This window comes from Trichomycterus rosablanca, chromosome 2, assembly GCF_030014385.1.
Source record: "Trichomycterus rosablanca isolate fTriRos1 chromosome 2, fTriRos1.hap1, whole genome shotgun sequence".
In the NCBI taxonomy this organism is placed as follows: Eukaryota; Metazoa; Chordata; class Actinopteri; order Siluriformes; family Trichomycteridae; genus Trichomycterus; species Trichomycterus rosablanca.
Window position 1 is genome coordinate 29,068,913 of NC_085989.1, and position 19,254 is coordinate 29,088,166.

At 39.7% G+C, this 19,254-nt stretch overlaps 1 protein-coding gene across 3 annotated transcripts in view; it reads right to left on the reverse strand.

Moving 5' to 3' along the window:
* The window catches only part of LOC134308296 (cytoplasmic dynein 1 intermediate chain 1), a 77,871-nt gene extending 64,672 nt beyond the window's left edge, over window positions 1-13,199 (reverse strand). For 2 of the 3 annotated variants that reach the window (XM_062990682.1, XM_062990681.1), the window contains exons 1-6: window positions 12,985-13,199; window positions 12,057-12,170; window positions 11,837-11,951; window positions 10,932-11,019; window positions 3,658-3,717; window positions 2,970-3,085 (exon numbers count right to left, since the gene is read on the reverse strand). In XM_062990682.1, coding sequence (XP_062846752.1) covers window positions 2,970-3,085; window positions 3,658-3,717; window positions 10,932-11,019; window positions 11,837-11,951; window positions 12,057-12,164 — 487 coding nt within the window. In that variant the 5' untranslated portion in view covers window positions 12,165-12,170; window positions 12,985-13,199. The remainder of the gene's footprint in view (window positions 1-2,969; window positions 3,086-3,657; window positions 3,718-10,931; window positions 11,020-11,836; window positions 11,952-12,056; window positions 12,171-12,984) is intronic. The other variant, XM_062990683.1, reaches the window with a different exon arrangement.
* Between the last annotated feature and the right edge of the window lie 6,055 nt (window positions 13,200-19,254).

The window sequence follows — 19,254 nt, forward strand, 5'->3', positions numbered from 1 at the left end:
CTCAGCCAACCAGTAGCAGTGCTGAGGTTCGAACTTGGGTTCGATCTTAGCGCTGGTGAGCTAGCGGATTATCCCGCTGCACCACCTGGGCCCCCTGGCTTTATTAATTTAAATTATATAATTTGACTTAATAAAAATCAGACCGCTTTTTATGAGAATTTTTTACAGACATGCAGGCAATCAAAAAAAAATCCTTCCTGTAACTGTATTCTTACAGTACAACATGTTTCGCACACTCTGCGTTGAAGTCACCAAGCTGATAACCACTACATACGATGATCCCTGCAAACACATGGAAGTAAAACAGTGGCCCTCCACAGAGAAGCCAGCACAATTCAAGGTGATGTTCTGACGATAGAAGACATCTTGAATTACCCCAGTCTGTATCCACTTAACGGCCGTCTCAATGCCCTCACTGTTCTGTATTCCAGACAGAGCCACTGATGGGCAGGCATCTCTTTTCAAAGAGCCATTTGCCTGGCTTTCCTCTCAGGAAATAGAGGCCACTGCTGGTCAAATGAATCTTAATCCATCCAGGTTTGAGCGTTTCAATAAAAGCAGACAGCCAAAATGACAGCCCATCTGACAGTGATGAAAATCAAAGCACTTCCCTGAGCAGACACTTTTAATTTTAATGCTGCACTGAATTGTTTCACTTATCAAATCTAAAATTGCATAGGTAGGTACTGATATACACAATCATGAAAATAATCAACAGGGTAAAATTGTGTATAAAACGTTTTAACAATAACAGCAGCTAATATTAGTAAACAAATTAAAATCCTCCACAGACTCCTGGACTGATACACACAATAATAATAGACATGTAAGGTAACATGTAAGGTGAGGCATCAATGCCACTTTATCCATTCTTGATATGATACCAGGGTTATAATTTTTTTCCCCTGGCATTCAATATCCTATCTGGCAAAATAGTAAAGGGTGACAACGCACAGCAATGCAACAATGAGATGATGTGCATTATGGAGATTTACATTAATCAGGTGTATTACATATCATGTGTATTTACTATTTAATCTAATACAATTGCTTTGATCAAACTAAATCTTTCACAGCTTCAAGTCACACCACCACCAAGTTGCCACTGCTGGGCCACTGAGCAAGGCCCCAAACCCTCCATTGTTCAGAATGCATTTGGTCACAATTTTAAGTAGCTTTGAATAAATGTTCCAATTAAATGACATAAATGTAAATGTTTCAAATTAAGCCTACATCCTTGCTTTGTAAATAACAGCATCAACATTTAATTTGCATTAAGAACAATATAAGAGAAAAGCACAAGCACATCACAGTCACACACAGTCAGCTCAAATATAATTTCTGTTTCTTTCTAATACACAAAATGCCCCTGCATCAATCAAACTAAAGGAACATTGTCTGCCTTAAACATTAATATATGACTGTATTTTGTTACAGTTCTACCCTGTGCAGCCAAATTTGCCCAGACCTATGAACATCAGTCTTATTTGAAATATCTTTCTAACAACACCCAGGTCTTTAGAAACAAATATATGATTAAATACGGTGAATTTTTGTAATTAGTGTGATAATATTTACATTTACATTTACATTTTCGGCATTTGGCAGACGCTCCTATCCAGAGCGACTTATAGTAGTGCTTTCATAGTAAACATTTCATTACTGTAGTTTAAGTAGACAACAGTCCAAGAACACAAATCTGCTAAAACCTGTTAGAACCAAAGTGTTTTTTTTAAGAAATGGAAAAGTGTGTTAGTAAGTAAGTACAGGTCAGCTTAAGTGCTTAGTAAAAAGGTGGGTTTTTAATCGTTTTTTAAAGATAGCAACAGACTCAGATAAAAGTTTAACAACCAAAATGTAGAACTAAACTACTAACACAGTAACATGTGTCTTGAATTGGTAATAAGTAAGGGTATCAAACAAAGAGTATCCACCAAAGGATCAGTCTTTGCAAGCATAGATGGGTCGTGGCTCACAACTTTGTGTAAAACTTAATGAGAGAATTGTCAAGCAGTTTAAAAAACACTTTTTAATATTCTCAACATTTCTTACTAATGTACTATGGTGTAGACTAACTTATATGACCTTTTCCACATTATAACAGAACAGTGGTTACGTTTTCTTCCTTTGTTCTTTACCTCCAGCCATACTGATCCAAAATAGTTCACTGGGTCTGATCAGAATTTCTATGCATACCAAAGAGCATGACAGGAACATAACCTTTCAGAATTAGGTGCAATCAGTATGTTGCTTTATCATATTTTCAATTTGCCTGCTGTGTTGTATAGTAAATGTAGTTTTTTTTTTCTCTGCTGGGTTAAACACACAGTGTAACTACTATAAAACAATTTTTCTTTATAGCTTTTATTCTCTGCTGGGTGCACAGTGTAACTATAATAAAAACCATTTTCCATTATGTTAGGTCTACTATGTACCAATAAAACCTTATTTTTTTTACTATGTACAGTATGGTTACTTTGAGGAAAATTATGTTAAATTAGACGTTTTCAATGATGTTTCATAATACATGGCAATGATCATGATAAATACTGATAGCAAAAACTGATCCAACACTAACAATTTTAGTAACCAAGCCAAATCTTAACAAAATGCAACAGACAAATGCTTTGAACAAAATGCTTTAAGACAATGTTCATGAGCATGATCCATGACACATGTTCATAGCTGGATCAGGGGATTAGTTTAGATATAATATGTGAAAAATATGTAAGATAAGATTCATACGCCTCATCTCGGATCATTATCAGCCTACTTACTATTACAACAGTCACAGCATGGCAGTATGATGGTGTATACTGGGTGACATAATATTTTGGGCTATGCAGTAAAAAAACATTTTATATATATACATATAAAACCTACACAATCTATGCTGTTACTGGGATATATAAGACATTTAAGGATACAAATCCTGCAGCAATGTAGTGTGTATAGTTTAATGGCAGTACCTTCAGATTGATGAGCTGCAAGAGGAGTCTGTGTCTCTTTAGAATAAGAAACCACCTCCCTGGGCAAGAAATCCACCTGGGTTATCTTTGATGGCCCCAACTTATGCATTTTGCGCCTAAAGCACACAAAGAAACACATATACAGTTGCACAAACACATAATGCACACTGAAGTACCCATTCATTTTAATAAATGTCAAATTCTTTTTGCGTAAAAAATAAACTATAATACTCTGCCAGTTTTGTTTACAGATGTAGTGAATTTTAAAACCATTGCAAATAGATTTGTGAAAATTCTTCATGTTTACAATAATATATAAAACATACTATAGAAAAAAATACCAGGGTTTATGTTCAGCACTAAGGGGACTCACTGCACCTGTACTGGTGGGGTAACATCAATCAATGCCATACAGAGCCACTGACAAACAGCTGGAGAGAAACCAGCTGAAAGCACTTAAATCCACCAAACATAAAAAGGAAAGAAATGAGAGCGGGAGGGGCATGTAAGGGTTAGACAAAAAATATAAATAAAAGGCCAGGCAGCGAAGGACCGAGAGATGCAGAACTGACTGACATCAAGTGAGAGACAAAACAGTAAAAAGTAAGAGTAAAAAATGAAAGATAGTAAAAAAGCCAGAAGAATGATTGAAAAAAACAGTAGAGCAAAAAAAGTTGGGAGGAAGTACCCGAGCTCGGAATCGGCCTGCAGCTGGAGAACAGAGGGGTCAGTGTCCCACTGCAGGGTCCTGGAGGGAGCAGCAGGGGGCGCCACACAAGGACCGGGAGGAAGAGAACATGCATGATTAGCATCACAAGTAACACACACTACAAATGCTCTGTCATTCCACATGCCGGACAGGGTATAGGGATATACAGGAATAACCATGGAACATACAGTAGAGGGGCATTATTCATAAGAGAGATATTCCATGACTTTTGTGCAGTCCATTTTATACAGGATCTTTAGGGTGCCCTTTTGGCTGAATTCACACTACACCTCTAATTAGCTGCTTAAATTCATTTAATTGTTAGGAAGTTTACACATCTTTTATACTGGCTATGCAGGTCAAACTCCAGAAATCACACACATAGGGCAGTAGCAGCTCAGCAGTTTAAGGTACTGGCGTAGTAATCAGAAGGTCACTGGTTCAAGCTCAATTCCTGCAAAGTTCCCTCTGCAACTCTCAATTGCTTAGATCATATTAATCACTTCTGTAAGTTACTTTGGATAAAAGTAAGCACAAGATACAGGCCATTCCTACAACTGTGTACTAAACCTGCTTCTGGGTACTACTCCACCCCATGGCCAGCTTTTTTCTCTTTCTGGACCTGAAGAAGCAGCCAGGGAGGAGTATATCTGGAAGACCTTTTTCTCTGTGGTGAAGAAAGATGGGACCTTGCACTCCTGTATTGACCTCCCAGCTTCAAGAAAATTTCGTTTAAGGACTGCAATCCCCTGCCCCTCATGAACTTGGCTTTTAAGTCACTGTAGCAGACCTTAATCTTTTCAAATTTAGACCTGCGTAGTGCTTAAAACCTGATCCAGGTAAGACAGTATAAATGGAAGACAGCTTTCAACACCCACTTAAGTCACTACAAAAACTTAGTAATGGCGTTCAGTTGGATAATTGCCCTAGCTGACTTTTCTTTTTTAAAGAGGTTCTCTGGAAAGCTCTTAACCAATATGTGTTGGTCCACATCTGAAGTATCCTCCAGTCACTCCTAGATAACCATCTCTATGTGAAACTGGAAAATCACACTTCCACATAAGCTCTGTGGCTTTTCTAGTATTTGTTTTATCCAGGAACAGCTTGCAAATGGATCCTGTCAGGACCAAAGCCATGACAGAGTGGCAGTGACCAACATCTGTCCGGTTTACCCAGTGTTTCCTGGGCTTTGTCAATTTTTTCTGCACTTTATCCAGAATTTTTGCACCACTGAGGCTCCCCTAAATGGTCTTACTAAAAATACCAGCCCTAGTACTCTTCCAGATCATTACCCAGTTCATTATGAAGGTGGATGCCTCGGAAATAGGTGTTGGCACATTTTTGTGTCAGTGCTCTGGTCAAAAGTCGAAGCCTTACCCCTGCGCCTTCTTTTACAACCATCTCACCTCCAGCAGGTGGAACCACAATGTCAGAAACAGTGAGTTACTGGCAGTTTAAATGGCCTTGAGTGATTGAGTGGGGACACTAGCTGGAGGGGTCTAAACAATAGTTTCTCGTCTGAACAGACCACAAAAATTTTGACTTTATCTTGTTTTACCAACCTAGTTCAAACCAAAAGTGCCAAACCCATTGTCCCTGGGTCTTGGATTGTGCCCCCTTTGAGACAGAGACTTAAGGTAGCCATCAGAGAGGCTCTTTCATGAGAGCCTGATCCAGTTGGATGCCCACCAGAAACCCTCTACGCCCCTACTGCAGCACAGGTTTTGCAGTGGGGGCACTCCTTACCCTTTACAGGGCATTCAGGGGTCCCTTGGAGCCGTGAATTTTTGCATAGGCACATCTGACTGTCCACTATGAACAAGGAAGAGCTGGTCTTTGTGGTAACTTGCCAAGTCTGTGCACAAAACTAGGAACCCAATACATGACCAGCTGGCTTACACCTCCATCAGGCAAATTCTTCATGTTCTTGGTCTCACATCTGTTGAGACTTTGTCATGTTATGGAGTTGTCCATAATTAAAACCAACATAGTGATATTAGTTATAATGAACCGCTTTTTAAAATGTTTTAGCTAAAACGTCATCAGAATGCATGACATTGCAAGCTGGTTTTGGATAGGAAACCCCAGTTTACAAGTCTGATTCTGGAAGGCCCTCTTACAGTTCTTGCGGGCTTCAGCCAGCCTGCTTTAAGGGTTTCGTCTTAAGGCTGTATTCACATGGTATGCAGCAAAACCATTTTGTGCTGTCAGGCTTTTGAGGGCTAATCACATTTGTGAAGAAGAAAGGGTTATTAGCTGTTATTTGCCATTGACTAGCTCAGGTTGTAAAGACTGTTTCTTTTTTCATTAGCCAGTTACTGGTTGGGGTTGTGGTTGGCATTTTGTTTTTATTCTGTTATGTTCTGCACTCTGGTCTATACTTTGTCTACTGAGCAATGTGGTGCGTTCTGACGCCGCCCAGTGTTAGACAAAGGCAATCACTACATTACAATATGTAAACCTTTAAAAACAGTCATCTGGACAGATTTCAAGGAGGTACATGAACACAATTGCATGCAAGTTAAAGCCATAAAGGAAAACAAGACACAAAATGAAAAAAATGAAAATATCTCTTACACATCAGTGCCATTCATTAAAAGTGTAACATATGTATACAGATGAGTATGACAAAATGGGACTCTGGAGGGATGTGTTTATCCCTCAAATCACTGCAAAAAACACCTGGTGAGTGAGCATTCTGGGACAAGCTGTGATGGGGAAGTGCTGAACTTAACTTTTAAGTCACACTAGAAGAGGGCCAGTCAAGAGGAAGTGTCAAAGTAACTCGCAGCTTTACTAGGCGATGACACCTCGGTACAACTGGATTGCCATTCACGCCATGTTAAATTGCCTCAGTCTAACCATGCAAAAAATGAAGCCAAGGCAGTAACAGCAAGCATCAGCCAGTCACCCTCAAAACACAGTAGGCTGCTCTACATTTCTTTCACCTGCCACAACTACCGTACAATAAGCAGCTAAATTAAAGTACAACACACTCTGCAGATCTAGATTTTGCTTTAAATCAAGTCGTTATTAGATAAATATTATACTATCATACAACCCTTACTTAGTATTGCTGATTGTAGAACCTACTGTTAGTCTGTAGGAGCTAAAGTTGGGTTACAACATGATTAAACCGTTGAGAACTCAGTAACTTAGGAGCTGTTACAAAAGCTGAGAGAGGAGATCATTTCATAGTACCAAAATGGCAATGGGTATTAGAAAATATCTCCATCACTCCCTTTCTTCATCCTTGATAAATCCTCATAACTTCTCATGAAAACCATAAATACAGCTGCACATAAATACCCCTGCACGTCAAAACCCCTCAACGGCCAAATATCCAGCTCCAAACCCACCAGAAAATATTACAATCAACCATGCCAAAACCCCTACCTCATATCTCCCAACCCTTCCTATTACCCATCCCAACCTACCCCCATCTATTTCAACTAGAATGTAACCCACCACTCTGCATTCAGTCTTAACAATATAGCAACCAAGCCATCAATCAGGGATACTCCACTCCCCTAAACTGCATCCACAACTAAGCTTTGGCTCACGATCCCACAGTTGTGGACTTGGTTCTCAAATAATACAAGTCTCTCAGAGAGGAGATCCTTCAGCTGAAGAAACAAATTAAGATGTTTACTCTGAAGCACTGGTTTGGCATTCACCGTTTTGCTGGCTTAGATTGAGACAATCGGTTTTTATGATGTCCTGGAGGCTTAGAGAAGGCAGTTTGAGAATGCAAATAGGAGACTCATAGAAAAATACACAATGAACTCTTACCAATGTGATAATATTTGCCCCAAAAATGATATTTAGGCCCATTAAATGACATTTAAATTTAGATATTTTCAGACATTTGTAGTGCTTGACACATCACTTTATTATAAGTAAGGCCATTGTTGCAAAATGTTTTGGCTCTTTGGATGTACCGAGTAGAATAAAGACATCATCAACCAGTGCAGTAGAAAAGTGGTAAGCACTCCCAGACCTCCTGCAGAGCACAGTGACAGAGCTGAGTACAGCCATCATGTGTCACACAGGCTTAATTACAGGCCTGTCAGACAAGTACAGCACAGTCGGTCTCCCTTCCACACCAATACTCACTTCACCACACAGCTCAAAAAGACACTTCAGTGCACAGAGCCAGAGCAATGTTCTTTAACATCAAGCTGTTAAGCTAAGATTTACTCGTCTACTGCATGATGTTTAGCGTCGTACACTTGACTCAGTATCTGCAATCTAATTCACAGGTCAGCATTATGACTTCCTCATGTTGGCTAATACCAATACTAATCCAACACTGATGCCCTTACAGCATTAGATCTGCTCTCTGCTATGTATTTATAAGTAAGATATAATGACATTTGATGACTGCTACTCACTCAAAAAAGTTAACATGCTTACAATAGCCTTACATCACCTTCCTATTGATTACACATTTACAATTTTTTGGGAACTAAGGGTACTATATATTGCAGTTTTGCCAATTGACTTTTTGCCCATCTTGTTCATACAAGACTTCAATGGTTGCCCCTTATCCGATTCTATTTTTTATGCAGGTAGGAGGCTGCAGACTGTGTTAAATGACAACAGTTTCCTGTTGCAAGTACTCCATGCCCATGTTACTATATTTATTACAGTAGCACGATGATTTCTCATTCAATGATGTCTAAGGGTTCAAAGGTACATTCAGCATTGGTTTTCAGCCTTGTACTATACTAAGATTTATCCAGATTTTCACTTTGCAAAGCATAAGCCATATATCATCATCATCCAAAAACACAGCCAATTTGTCTGGGCTCAAGCTCATCTGGTATGGCCTGAGAAAATTGGAAGCATATGCTGTGGTCTAACGAGTCCACCAAATTGTTTGTGGTAATACTGGAAATTGTGTTTTTTCAGGTCAAAATGTTTTAAAGGACATTGCTGTAGTTAGAAGTTTTCATTCTCTTGTGCTATTGGGACAACAGTTTATCTGGAGATACAGAAAGTTATTTGGCAAAGGCAAAGAGGCTTCCCATATAAAAATTGTATCTGTTTTTCTGTTCATTTTTGTTTAATATATTTTTAAAAAAGCCTTTAAATATACAATATACTCATATTGCATATTTAATACACTAAAAATACATACAGTATATGTTAATTCATTCATTCATTTATTGTCTGTTTTACCACCGCTTTATTATATTCAGGGCTGCCGTGAGTCCGACTGACTGGGCAAAAGTTAGTAAAAACCCTTGACAGGACATCCTATGATGTACAGATATACAGTATCACAAAAGTGAGTACACCCCTCACATTTCTGCAGATATTTAAGTATATCTTTTCATGGGACAACACTGACAAAATGACACTTTGACACAATGAAAAGTAGTCTGTGTGCAGCTTATATAACAGTGTAAATTTATTCTTCCCTCAAAATAACTCAATATACAGCCATTAATGTCTAAACCACCGGCAACAAAAGTGAGTACACCCCTTAGTGAAAGTTCCTGAAGTGTCAATATTTTGTGTGGCCACCATTATTTCCCAGAACTGCCTTAACTCTCCTGGGCATGGAGTTTACCAGAGCTTCACAGGTTGCCACTGGAATGCTTTTCCACTCCTCCATGACGACATCACGGAGCTGGCGGATATTCGAGACTTTGCGCTCCTCCACCTTCCGCTTGAGGATGCCCCAAAGATGTTCTATTGGGTTTAGGTCTGGAGACATGCTTGGCCAGTCCATCACCTTTACCCTCAGCCTCTTCAATAAAGCAGTGGTCGTCTTAGAGGTGTGTTTGGGGTCATTATCATGCTGGAACACTGCCCTGCGACCCAGTTTCCGGAGGGAGGGGATCATGCTCTGCTCAGTATTTCACAGTACATATTGGAGTTCATGTGTCCCTCAATGAAATGCAACTCCCCAACACCTGCTGCACTCATGCAGCCCCAGACCATGGCATTCCCACCACCATGCTTGACTGTAGGCATGACACACTTATCTTTGTACTCCTCACCTGATTGCCGCCACACATGCTTGAGACCATCTGAACCAAACAAATTAATCTTGGTCTCATCAGACCATAGGACATGGTTCCAGTAATCCATGTCCTTTGTTGACATGTCTTCAGCAAACTGTTTGCGGGCTTTCTTGTGTAGAGACTTCAGAAGAGGCTTCCTTCTGGGGTGACAGCCATGCAGACCAATTTGATGTAGTGTGCAGCGTATGGTCTGAGCACTGACAGGCTGACCCCCCACCTTTTCAATCTCTGCAGCAATGCTGACAGCACTCCTGCGCCTATCTTTCAAAGACAGCAGTTGGATGTGACGCTGAGCACGTGCACTCAGCTTCTTTGGACGACCAACGTGAGGTCTGTTCTGAGTGGACCCTGCTCTTTTAAAACGCTGGATGATCTTGGCCACTGTGCTGCAGCTCAGTTTCAGGGTGTTGGCAATCTTCTTGTAGCCTTGGCCATCTTCATGTAGCGCAACAATTCGTCTTTTAAGATCCTCAGAGAGTTCTTTGCCATGAGGTGCCATGTTGGAACTTTCAGTGACCAGTATGAGAGAGTGTGAGAGCTGTACTACTAAATTGAACACACCTGCTCCCTATGCACACCTGAGACCTAGTAACACTAACAAATCACATGACATTTTGGAGGGAAAATGACAAGCAGTGCTCAATTTGGACATTTAGGGGTGTAGTCTCTTAGGGGTGTACTCACTTTTGTTGCCGGTGGTTTAGACATTAATGGCTGTATATTGAGTTATTTTGAGGGAAGAATAAATTTACACTGTTATATAAGCTGCACACAGACTACTTTTCATTGTGTCAAAGTGTCATTTTGTCAGTGTTGTCCCATGAAAAGATATACTTAAATATCTGCAGAAATGTGAGGGGTGTACTCACTTTTGTGATACACTGTATTTACTACAAAAATAAGAACGTAAAACTGGTATTTTGGATTACTTGGGCTGACAGTTCAGGAGAAACAACATCTAAAAGATAGCACCCAGAACTAGAAACTACAAGACACACATTTAAAAACATTAACAGTTAATCTTACCTATATCTGTTGATGCCATTCAGGGAGAAGATGGACAGGCAAATTAGTTAAAAGTTAATTTAAATAATGTTTTTTATTTGTTTTTAGTATTGTGAATATATCAAAAAGCATCCTTGAGTCATCTTAAAATGCTATAATTGCATAAATAGATTTAAGTCTGTTTACATTACATTACATTAAAAAGAAACTTACCTGCCTACAGTGGCCCCCTCCACAGAGTCCTGACTCCCCGTCTCACTCGGTGTGCTCATGGATATTGAAGGGGACATCTGTGTTGGAACTAAAAGAGATAAAATATAAGTCAATACATAAATAATGTGGGATATGATTAATAATTTTATATCTGGTAAAGATCATATATAATATAGCTGATAAAGATCATGTAAACATGTAAACAATCTTAAATGAGTAATGCTTTTCTGAGTTATTTAGACATCTGTCCACTAGGTGGCTCTAAATGGTGGGTTGATTAAAAAGTCACTGTGCCATTGTGATGTAGGTGACTTGATAGTGTAGCTCAAGGGTGCACAATATACAGCCAGTGGGCCAGACACGGCACGGAAAAAATTAAAATCTCTTTTTAAAGGAATAATGCTGGCACGCTGAATTCACTGGGCAGTTTGATAAAATTGCGAAACACTGCCTCCTAGTGTTTACGTCTAAACATTTCAATCATTTTCCTGCCCGTAGTCATTACAAACATGAGCGCGCAATTCAATACAAAATACAATTTTCTCTTCTTTTTCTTTTGGTATTAAAACACCAAAAACTTGGACAACAAAATCAATCAGTGACAGCTGTAAATAATTGAATCCAAGTTATTTCAGTGGTAGCATGTCTTTGTCAAACATAAAAAAACATGACATTAATCAGTTGGTGTCAGAAAGATGCTGCATTATCTCCCATTGACCAAAACAATTCTTGTAAGTACCTGATGTTATGTAATAATGGCATTAGCCATTATTGGGCAGGTCTATAAAAATGTAATGTTAAAAACTGTGGTCCTCTGGTGTATCTATGTGAAATTGGCCCTTGGTAAAAAGAAGCTAAGCACCCATAGAGTAGATGCTGAATGATTGTTCAGTTGTGAGTGGTACCTAATGGTGGCTCAGGGGAGATTCCAATACTCTGAAGGAGGGCCTCAGTCTCTCTGCGCTTACGGTCCAAATCTGAATCCTCAGTAACAGCCTCTGTCTTCTGGTGTGTTTCTGACTGTTTATAGGCAACAAAATACACATATTCACACACAAAATAGGCAACTTTACCATCCTGCAAAACTTTCTATGTAAGCTGTGTTCAATTTTTTAGTGTGCTTACCTCTTTTTTCTTTCTTTCTTCCTCCTTTCTCTTTTTCTCCTCCCTGATTTGAGCTAATCTTTGTTTTTTGCGCTCCAGTTCAGCTTTTAGATCACTTTTGTCCGCCATGTTGCTCTATAAGGTAAACAAAGCAGGCAAAATTAAGAAGTAACAAGCATCCTTTTTGGGACTAGCATGTGCTACTTCTTGGTGTTTTGTGCTATTATATTTAGGAATCATTTAAATAAGTCTATGGCAAGTGCTGGGCCAACATCTGAAGCAACGATTCGGAAAAGGCCAATTTCTGTTCCAGCATGACTGTCTCCCTGTGCATAAAGCAAAGCCTATAAAGACATGGTTTGATGGGTGTGGAGAAGCTCCAATGGTGAGCACAAAGCCCTATTTTAACCCCAACTCCTAGCCAGGCATTTTTGTATTACATTAGTGCCTGAGCTCACAAATGCTGATGGATGAATGGGCACAAAATCCCACAGCCACACTTCAAAACATTACAAGAGTTAAGGCTTTTAAATCAATTTAGGTAAAAACTACTGAAGAGATAGGATGTCACAAACTCATGGTCAAACAGATCTATCTATCTATCTATTCAGATGGATGGATGGATGGATGGATGGATGGATGGATGGATGGATGGATGGATGGATGGATGGATGGATGGATGGATGGATGGATGGATGGATGGATAGATAGATAGATAGATAGATAGATAGATAGATAGATAGATAGATAGACAGACAGACAGACAGACAGACAGATAGATAGATAGTATGGTTAATGCCGTAATGGTGTAAGTAGATGGCATCGTTACGTCACTTCATAGACAAATAAAGGGCAGCAATAAAAACGTCAGTTAAATGAGCACAATCGAATATCTTATTTCTAATAATAACATAATAATGCGTGTAAAATCATGTACAGGCTTACTCACCTGATGGTTGGATGTTGTACACTGAAGATGCTGTATCACTCCTTAGTGCTGTTGAAACTGATGCTTCTACACACAATCTTACATCCGCTATTATTATTATTGAATTAATACATACTACCACTGAATCACGTGAATGTCACAAATCCATTACAAATGCAATACAATCGACTGTAATTTACATTGAGATTTAAGCATTTTGACATGCGCCGGCGCTGTTCCCCTGTTCCATATTGAAGCCAGTTACACATCCAGCTCTCATGCTGTCAAATGTCGCCCTGTAGAAGTGAACCAGTCTGTAGCAGCACTGCCCTCTAGAGACGCTACAGGGGAGTTTCTGTACAATAATGCTTACATAAAGCCTATTAGACTGTCTTTACAACTTTTCCTAGTCTAACACTTATTTAATCACATGGATGTCTTGTTAATGAGGTAATCAGACGAATAAAGTTTTTTTTTTAACTGGCAGTATATCTTTTTACAAACATATTTTAGAATGCTTATGTAGCATTTTCTAAGCTCCCCTCATCTGGAAATGATTTACAAAAAAAAAAGACCCATGGATTGTATGGTAAAATTGTATTAAGAAATGTGACATAGGTACACTATATTGCCAAAAGTATTCGCTCGTCTGCCTTCACACGCATATGAACTTGAGTGACATCCCATTCTTAATCCATAGGGTTTAATATGGTCAGCCCACCCTTTGCAGCTATAACAGCTTCAACTCTTCTGGGAAGGCTTTCCACAAGGTTTAGGAGTGTGTTTATGGGAATTTTTGACCATTCTTCCAGAAGCACATTTGTGAGGTCAGACACATGTTGGACGAGAAGGCCTAGACATAGACGGAGAAGCGTGATTCGTCACTCCAGAGAACACGTCTCGGCGTGCTTTACACCACTGCATCCGATGCTTTGTATTGCACTTGGATGCAGCTGCTTGGCCATGGAAACCCATTCCATGAAGCTCTCTACACTCTGTTCTTGAGCTAATCTGAAGGCCACATGAAGTTTGGGCGTCTGTAGTGATTGACTCTGCAGAAAGTTGGCGACCTCTGCGCACTATGCGCCTCAGCATCCGCTGACCCCACTCTGTCATTTTACATGGCCTACCACCTTGTGGCTGAAATTCTGTCGTTCCCAATCGCTTCCACTTTGTTATAATACCACTGACAGTCAACTGTGGAATATTTAGTAGCGAGGAAATTTCACGACTGGACTTGTTGCACAGGTGGCATCACAGTACCACGCTGGAATTCACTGAGCTCCTAAGAGCGACCCATTCTTTCACAAATGTGTGTAGAAGCAGTCTGCATGCCTAGGTGCTTGGTTTTATACACCTGTTGCCATGGAAGTGATTGGAACACCTGAATTCAATTATTTGGATGGGTAAGTGAATACTTTTGTCAATATAGTGTATGTTGTAATGACAATTCACTAAAGCCTTATACATTTGCTTACGGATATCATTTGATCTTGTTGGAACCAAATCCTAGCACAGAAAACTAATTAAAGCAAACAGCTTATAAAATGTATGTACCTAATATCTCACTACATTTTGTTGTAGGGAATAGATGGTGTAGACATATCTGAAAGTTTTGTGATTTGTGGAAGGGTAGTTGTTACTTTTTCAGTTGCCAAAAAAATAAAGGCCTCATTTACTTGCATGTATATTTCAGTAAGAATAAAGTCCTCTACACTTCTTCTAAACCATCTCCAGAGCTGTACAGGACAAGCATAATGGTAAAACATTAACCTTGATACATGTGTTTATTCAAGTCTGTGTTTGATATGTAACAGAGGGAAACACACCCTATACAGAAGGGTTCTGGGGATAGATGGTGCACAGAAATTGGAATAATTTGTCACATTTAAATGTTTCAGATCTAATTTTATATTAGACGAAGACAACACAAGTAAACACAAAATGCTCAATTTATTAAAAATAAAAGACCTATTATTTCTCATGTAAAAAAGTAACTGCCAGCCCCTCAAGCTAATAACTGTTTTGACAGCCTTGGCCATTAAAACTCCAATCAAACGTTTGCCATAATTTGAGTGTTTTGTGAGAAATCTTTGTCCACTTTTCATTGCAGAATTGTTTTAATTTGGCTACAGTGGGTCTTTTGAGCATGAACTGCCTGTATGAGGTCTAGCAATAGCATCTCAATTAGATTCAAGTCAGACCCCTCCAAAACCTTAATTTTGTTTATTTTGAGCCATTCAGAGAGGGACTTGCTTGTGTGCTTTAGATTACTGTCCTGCTGCATAACCCAACTGTGCTTGAGCTTTAGGTCACAACCTGACTGGTGGACATTCTCCTTCAGGATTTTCTGATAGAGTGCAGAATTCATGGTTTTATCTATTATGACAAGTCATCCAGGTCCTGCAGAAGCAAAGTAGCCCTAGACCATTACACAAACCACCACCATGTTTGACTGCTGATATGACATTCTTATGAAAAATTGCAGTGTTAGCTTAATGCTAGATGTAACATGATCTTTTCACTCATCAGACCACAGAATATTATCCCAAAATGCTTGAGAATCATCTAGATGTTTTTTGCAACCTCCTGAATGAGTTGTTAATGCATTTCTTGGGAAATTTTTGGCTGGCAACTCCTGGGAAGGAGGATTTCTTCTTCTACGGGCTGCTGCCCTGTTTGATGCCACAGCTCCAGGTTGTTAATAGTAATTGGCCAGTATATTCTTAGGATCCGCCTGAGGCAGGTATTTATAAATGTCTGGATTTTACTCATGGTGTTGACTGTTGTCCTCCAGGTCTCCGCGCCATACAGCAGTATAGGCTTCACCATAGAGTTAAAAATCCTGATTTTGATGTTGCGTGGCAGTTCAGACGATCCCCATACATTCCTCAGCTGGTGGAAAGCTGCCCTTGCCTTTCCAATCCGTACCTTTACATCGGCATCGGTCCCACCCATTTTGTCCACTACACTTCCAAGAAACGTGAAACTCTCCACTTCCTCTAGTGCTTCTCCCTCTAGCCTGATAGGGGTTATGTTGTTATTGTTAATTTTGAGGATCTTGCTCTTCCCTTTGTGTATATTGAGGCCAAGACGTACTGAGTGAGTTGCTATGGTTGTGGTTTTCTCCTGCATTTGTTGGTGAGTGTGGAAAAAAAGTGCCAGGTCATCAGCAAATTCTAGGTCCTCCAGTTGCAACCAAGGTGTCCATTGGATGCCATTCCTCATTTGGGCAGTTGATGTCTTCATTACCCAGTCTATCGCTAACAGAAAAAGAAAGGGTGATAGTCTAACTCCTTGTCTAACTCCTGTTCGTATGTGAAATGCTTCTGTGAGCTGTTGGCCATGTACCACTTTGCAGGTCATTCCCTCATATGAGTTCCTAATGATGTTGGTTATCTTTTCCGGCACCCCATAGTGTCTCAGTATTCTCCAGATGGTCTGTCTGTCTATACTATCAAAAGCCTTCTCGTAATCAATAAAGTTGATATACAGAGGTGAGTTCCACTCCAAGGATTGCTCAAGGATAATCCTTAGTGTTGTAATCTGGTCTATGCAGGATCTACTCTTCCTGAATCCTGCTTGTTGTTCTCGAAGATGTGGGTCGACCACGTCCTTCATCCTATTTAGGAGGACTCTGTTAAAAATCTTGGCTGGGGTTGAGAGCAATGTTATCCCTCTGTAGTTAGAGCAGGAGCTAAGGTCCCCCTTCTTTGGGAGCTTGATCAGGTGGCCCTCCTTCCATTCTGATGGAATATCTTCCTCCTCCCAGATGTTTTCAAAAAGGGGGTAGATCATGTTCACCATGGTGACTTCGTCTGCCTTCAAAACTTCTGCAGGAATGCCATCAGGTCCAGCGGACTTCCCACTTCTCAGTTGCTTGATGGCTATAGAAATTTCTTCCTTTGATGGAACGTCACAGGCAATTGGGAGATCACAGCTGGCTGGCTGGATATTTATTGGGTTCGGTGGAGAAGGCCTAATTTGCCGGAGAGCTTTTTAATTTTGGCATACAGCTCTTTCATGTTACCTTTTTGTGCTGCATCTTCTGCCTCGGATGCAAGTGTTTCCATATATCCTCGCTTGTCTGCTCTTAAACCCCTCTTAACTATTCTATTTGCCTTTGCATATTCTTCTTGGGCCTTGACTCTTCTAGCACGTGTGCGGCTGTTGTTCATATCTGCCTTCTTCCTTTTCCTCTCCTGTATGTTTTTTAACGTCTCCGCTGAAATCCATTCTTTATGTCCCTGCTTCTTGTAACCCAGCACTTCTTGGCATGTTGATGTTATTGCCTCCTTAATGCTCTGCCACTTTTCATCCATGGTCTTTTCCTCCATCTGTTGTTGTAGGACCTGGGCCCTTTTTGAGAGTGTGCTTTTAAATTGTTCTAGCCTGCCTTTTTCCCCCAGGGAAGTGATATCATACCTCTGGCGCTGACTGGATTGCCCTGTCCAGTTTCTCTTCAGCTTGAGTTTTATGCGGGCGCTCAGTAGATGATGGTCCGATGCAGCATCTGCTCCCCTTTTGGCCCGTACGTCTACCAGTGATCTTCTGAACCTTTTTCCAATGCAAACATGATCAATCTGATTTTCAAAGAAGATGGAGGTGGGTCGGCCATACCCTTCGCAAACCTGCATCAAATATAACAAGACAGGCCCTCTTCTGGAATCCACAAGGGAAAAGGAAGAGGGGCAGGCCAAGAAACAGCTGGCGCCGTGACCTAGATGCGGATGTGAAGAGGTCGGGGTACACATGGGGACAACTGGAAAAGATGGCCCAGAATCGCGATGACTGGAGAGCACTTGTTCGTGGCCTATGCCCAAAGTTGGGTGGTAAGGCGTAAGAAGAAGAAGAAGAACTCCTGGGAAGGTTTACTACTGTTCCAGGTTTTTTCCATTTGTGGCTCTCACTGTCATTCGCTGGAGTCCCAGGGTCTAAGCAATGGCTTTGTAACCCTTCCAAAACTGGTAGATTTCAATAACTTTTCAGAATTGTATTTGAATCTCTTTAGAACATGGCACCATGTGCTGCTTTGTGAGACCCTTAAGCATGTTTCACATTGCCAGACATAACTTAACTTATAGTTAAGTGCAAAGGGGGAAAGTAACGAATTACATTTACTCGCGTTACTGTAATTGAGTAATTTTTTGTGTACTTGTACTTTTTAAAGTAGATTTTACAACCTAATTTTACTTTTACTTAAGTATGTTTTGTGTTAAGAATTGTAATTCGCTACGTTTTAAATAACATCCGTCACTGAGTAAAAAAAAAAAAACGTCTAGTGAAAAGTAGCATTTAGTGAAAGCCACAACACTTGTAACCTTGACTTGTTTTAAGTTACGGATTTGCAGTATGACTGTTGTTTGGTATTTGTTGGTGATATAGAATTACACATTACACATTACACATCCCTAAATGTTTTAAATGTTGTATTAACATATTTTAATTAAAAACAACTATACTAGAGACCCCCTCCTTCTGTTAAAAAAGTAAGTAACGTTTACTCTGAGTACATTTTAAATGAGTTACTTTTTACTTGAGTAGATTTTTAGACTAGTAATTTTACTCGTACTTAAGTAAAAATCCATCAAAGTAATAGTACTTTTACTTGAGTACAATATTTTAGTACTCGTTCCACCTCTAGTTAAGTGATGTTTAGAATCGACAGGTTTGGCAGTATGGCAGGAGAATGTAACTGTTCCATCAAATCTTAGATTTCTTTAATTAAGAAAAAATTAGCTTTTTTTCCTCATGAATTTAAATGTTTGTTCTGTTTTTTTTTGTCTGATTTAAACGTCATGTTTTACACTTTTTGGTTACATTCATGACAGAAACGGTAGTTACTAATTGCAGAAGGTTCTTCACTCCACAAGGTTATATCGAACATAGTCATGGACAATTTAGTATCTCTAATTCACCTCACTTGTCTCTGGACTGTGGGAGGAAACCGGAGCACCCGGAGGAAACCCACGCAGACACATGGAGAACATGCAAACTCCGCACAGAAAGGACCCGGACTGCCCCACCTGGGGATTGAACCCAGGACCTTCTTGCTGTGAGGCGACAGTTTTGCTTTTTTCCTCATAAATTTAAATGTCATTTAATTTAATTATTTTAAATTATTGTAAACTTGACTCTTCTTGCTATTTAATTTCTTATATAAACATTTTAAATTAGATTAAAAAAAATGTTTTTAACAGAAGAAATTAGACAAAAATACATTTTAAAACTCTGCACCAGTTTTGGTGGAAATAGGCTTCCATACAAAGTAAAATTATACAATAAAATGTT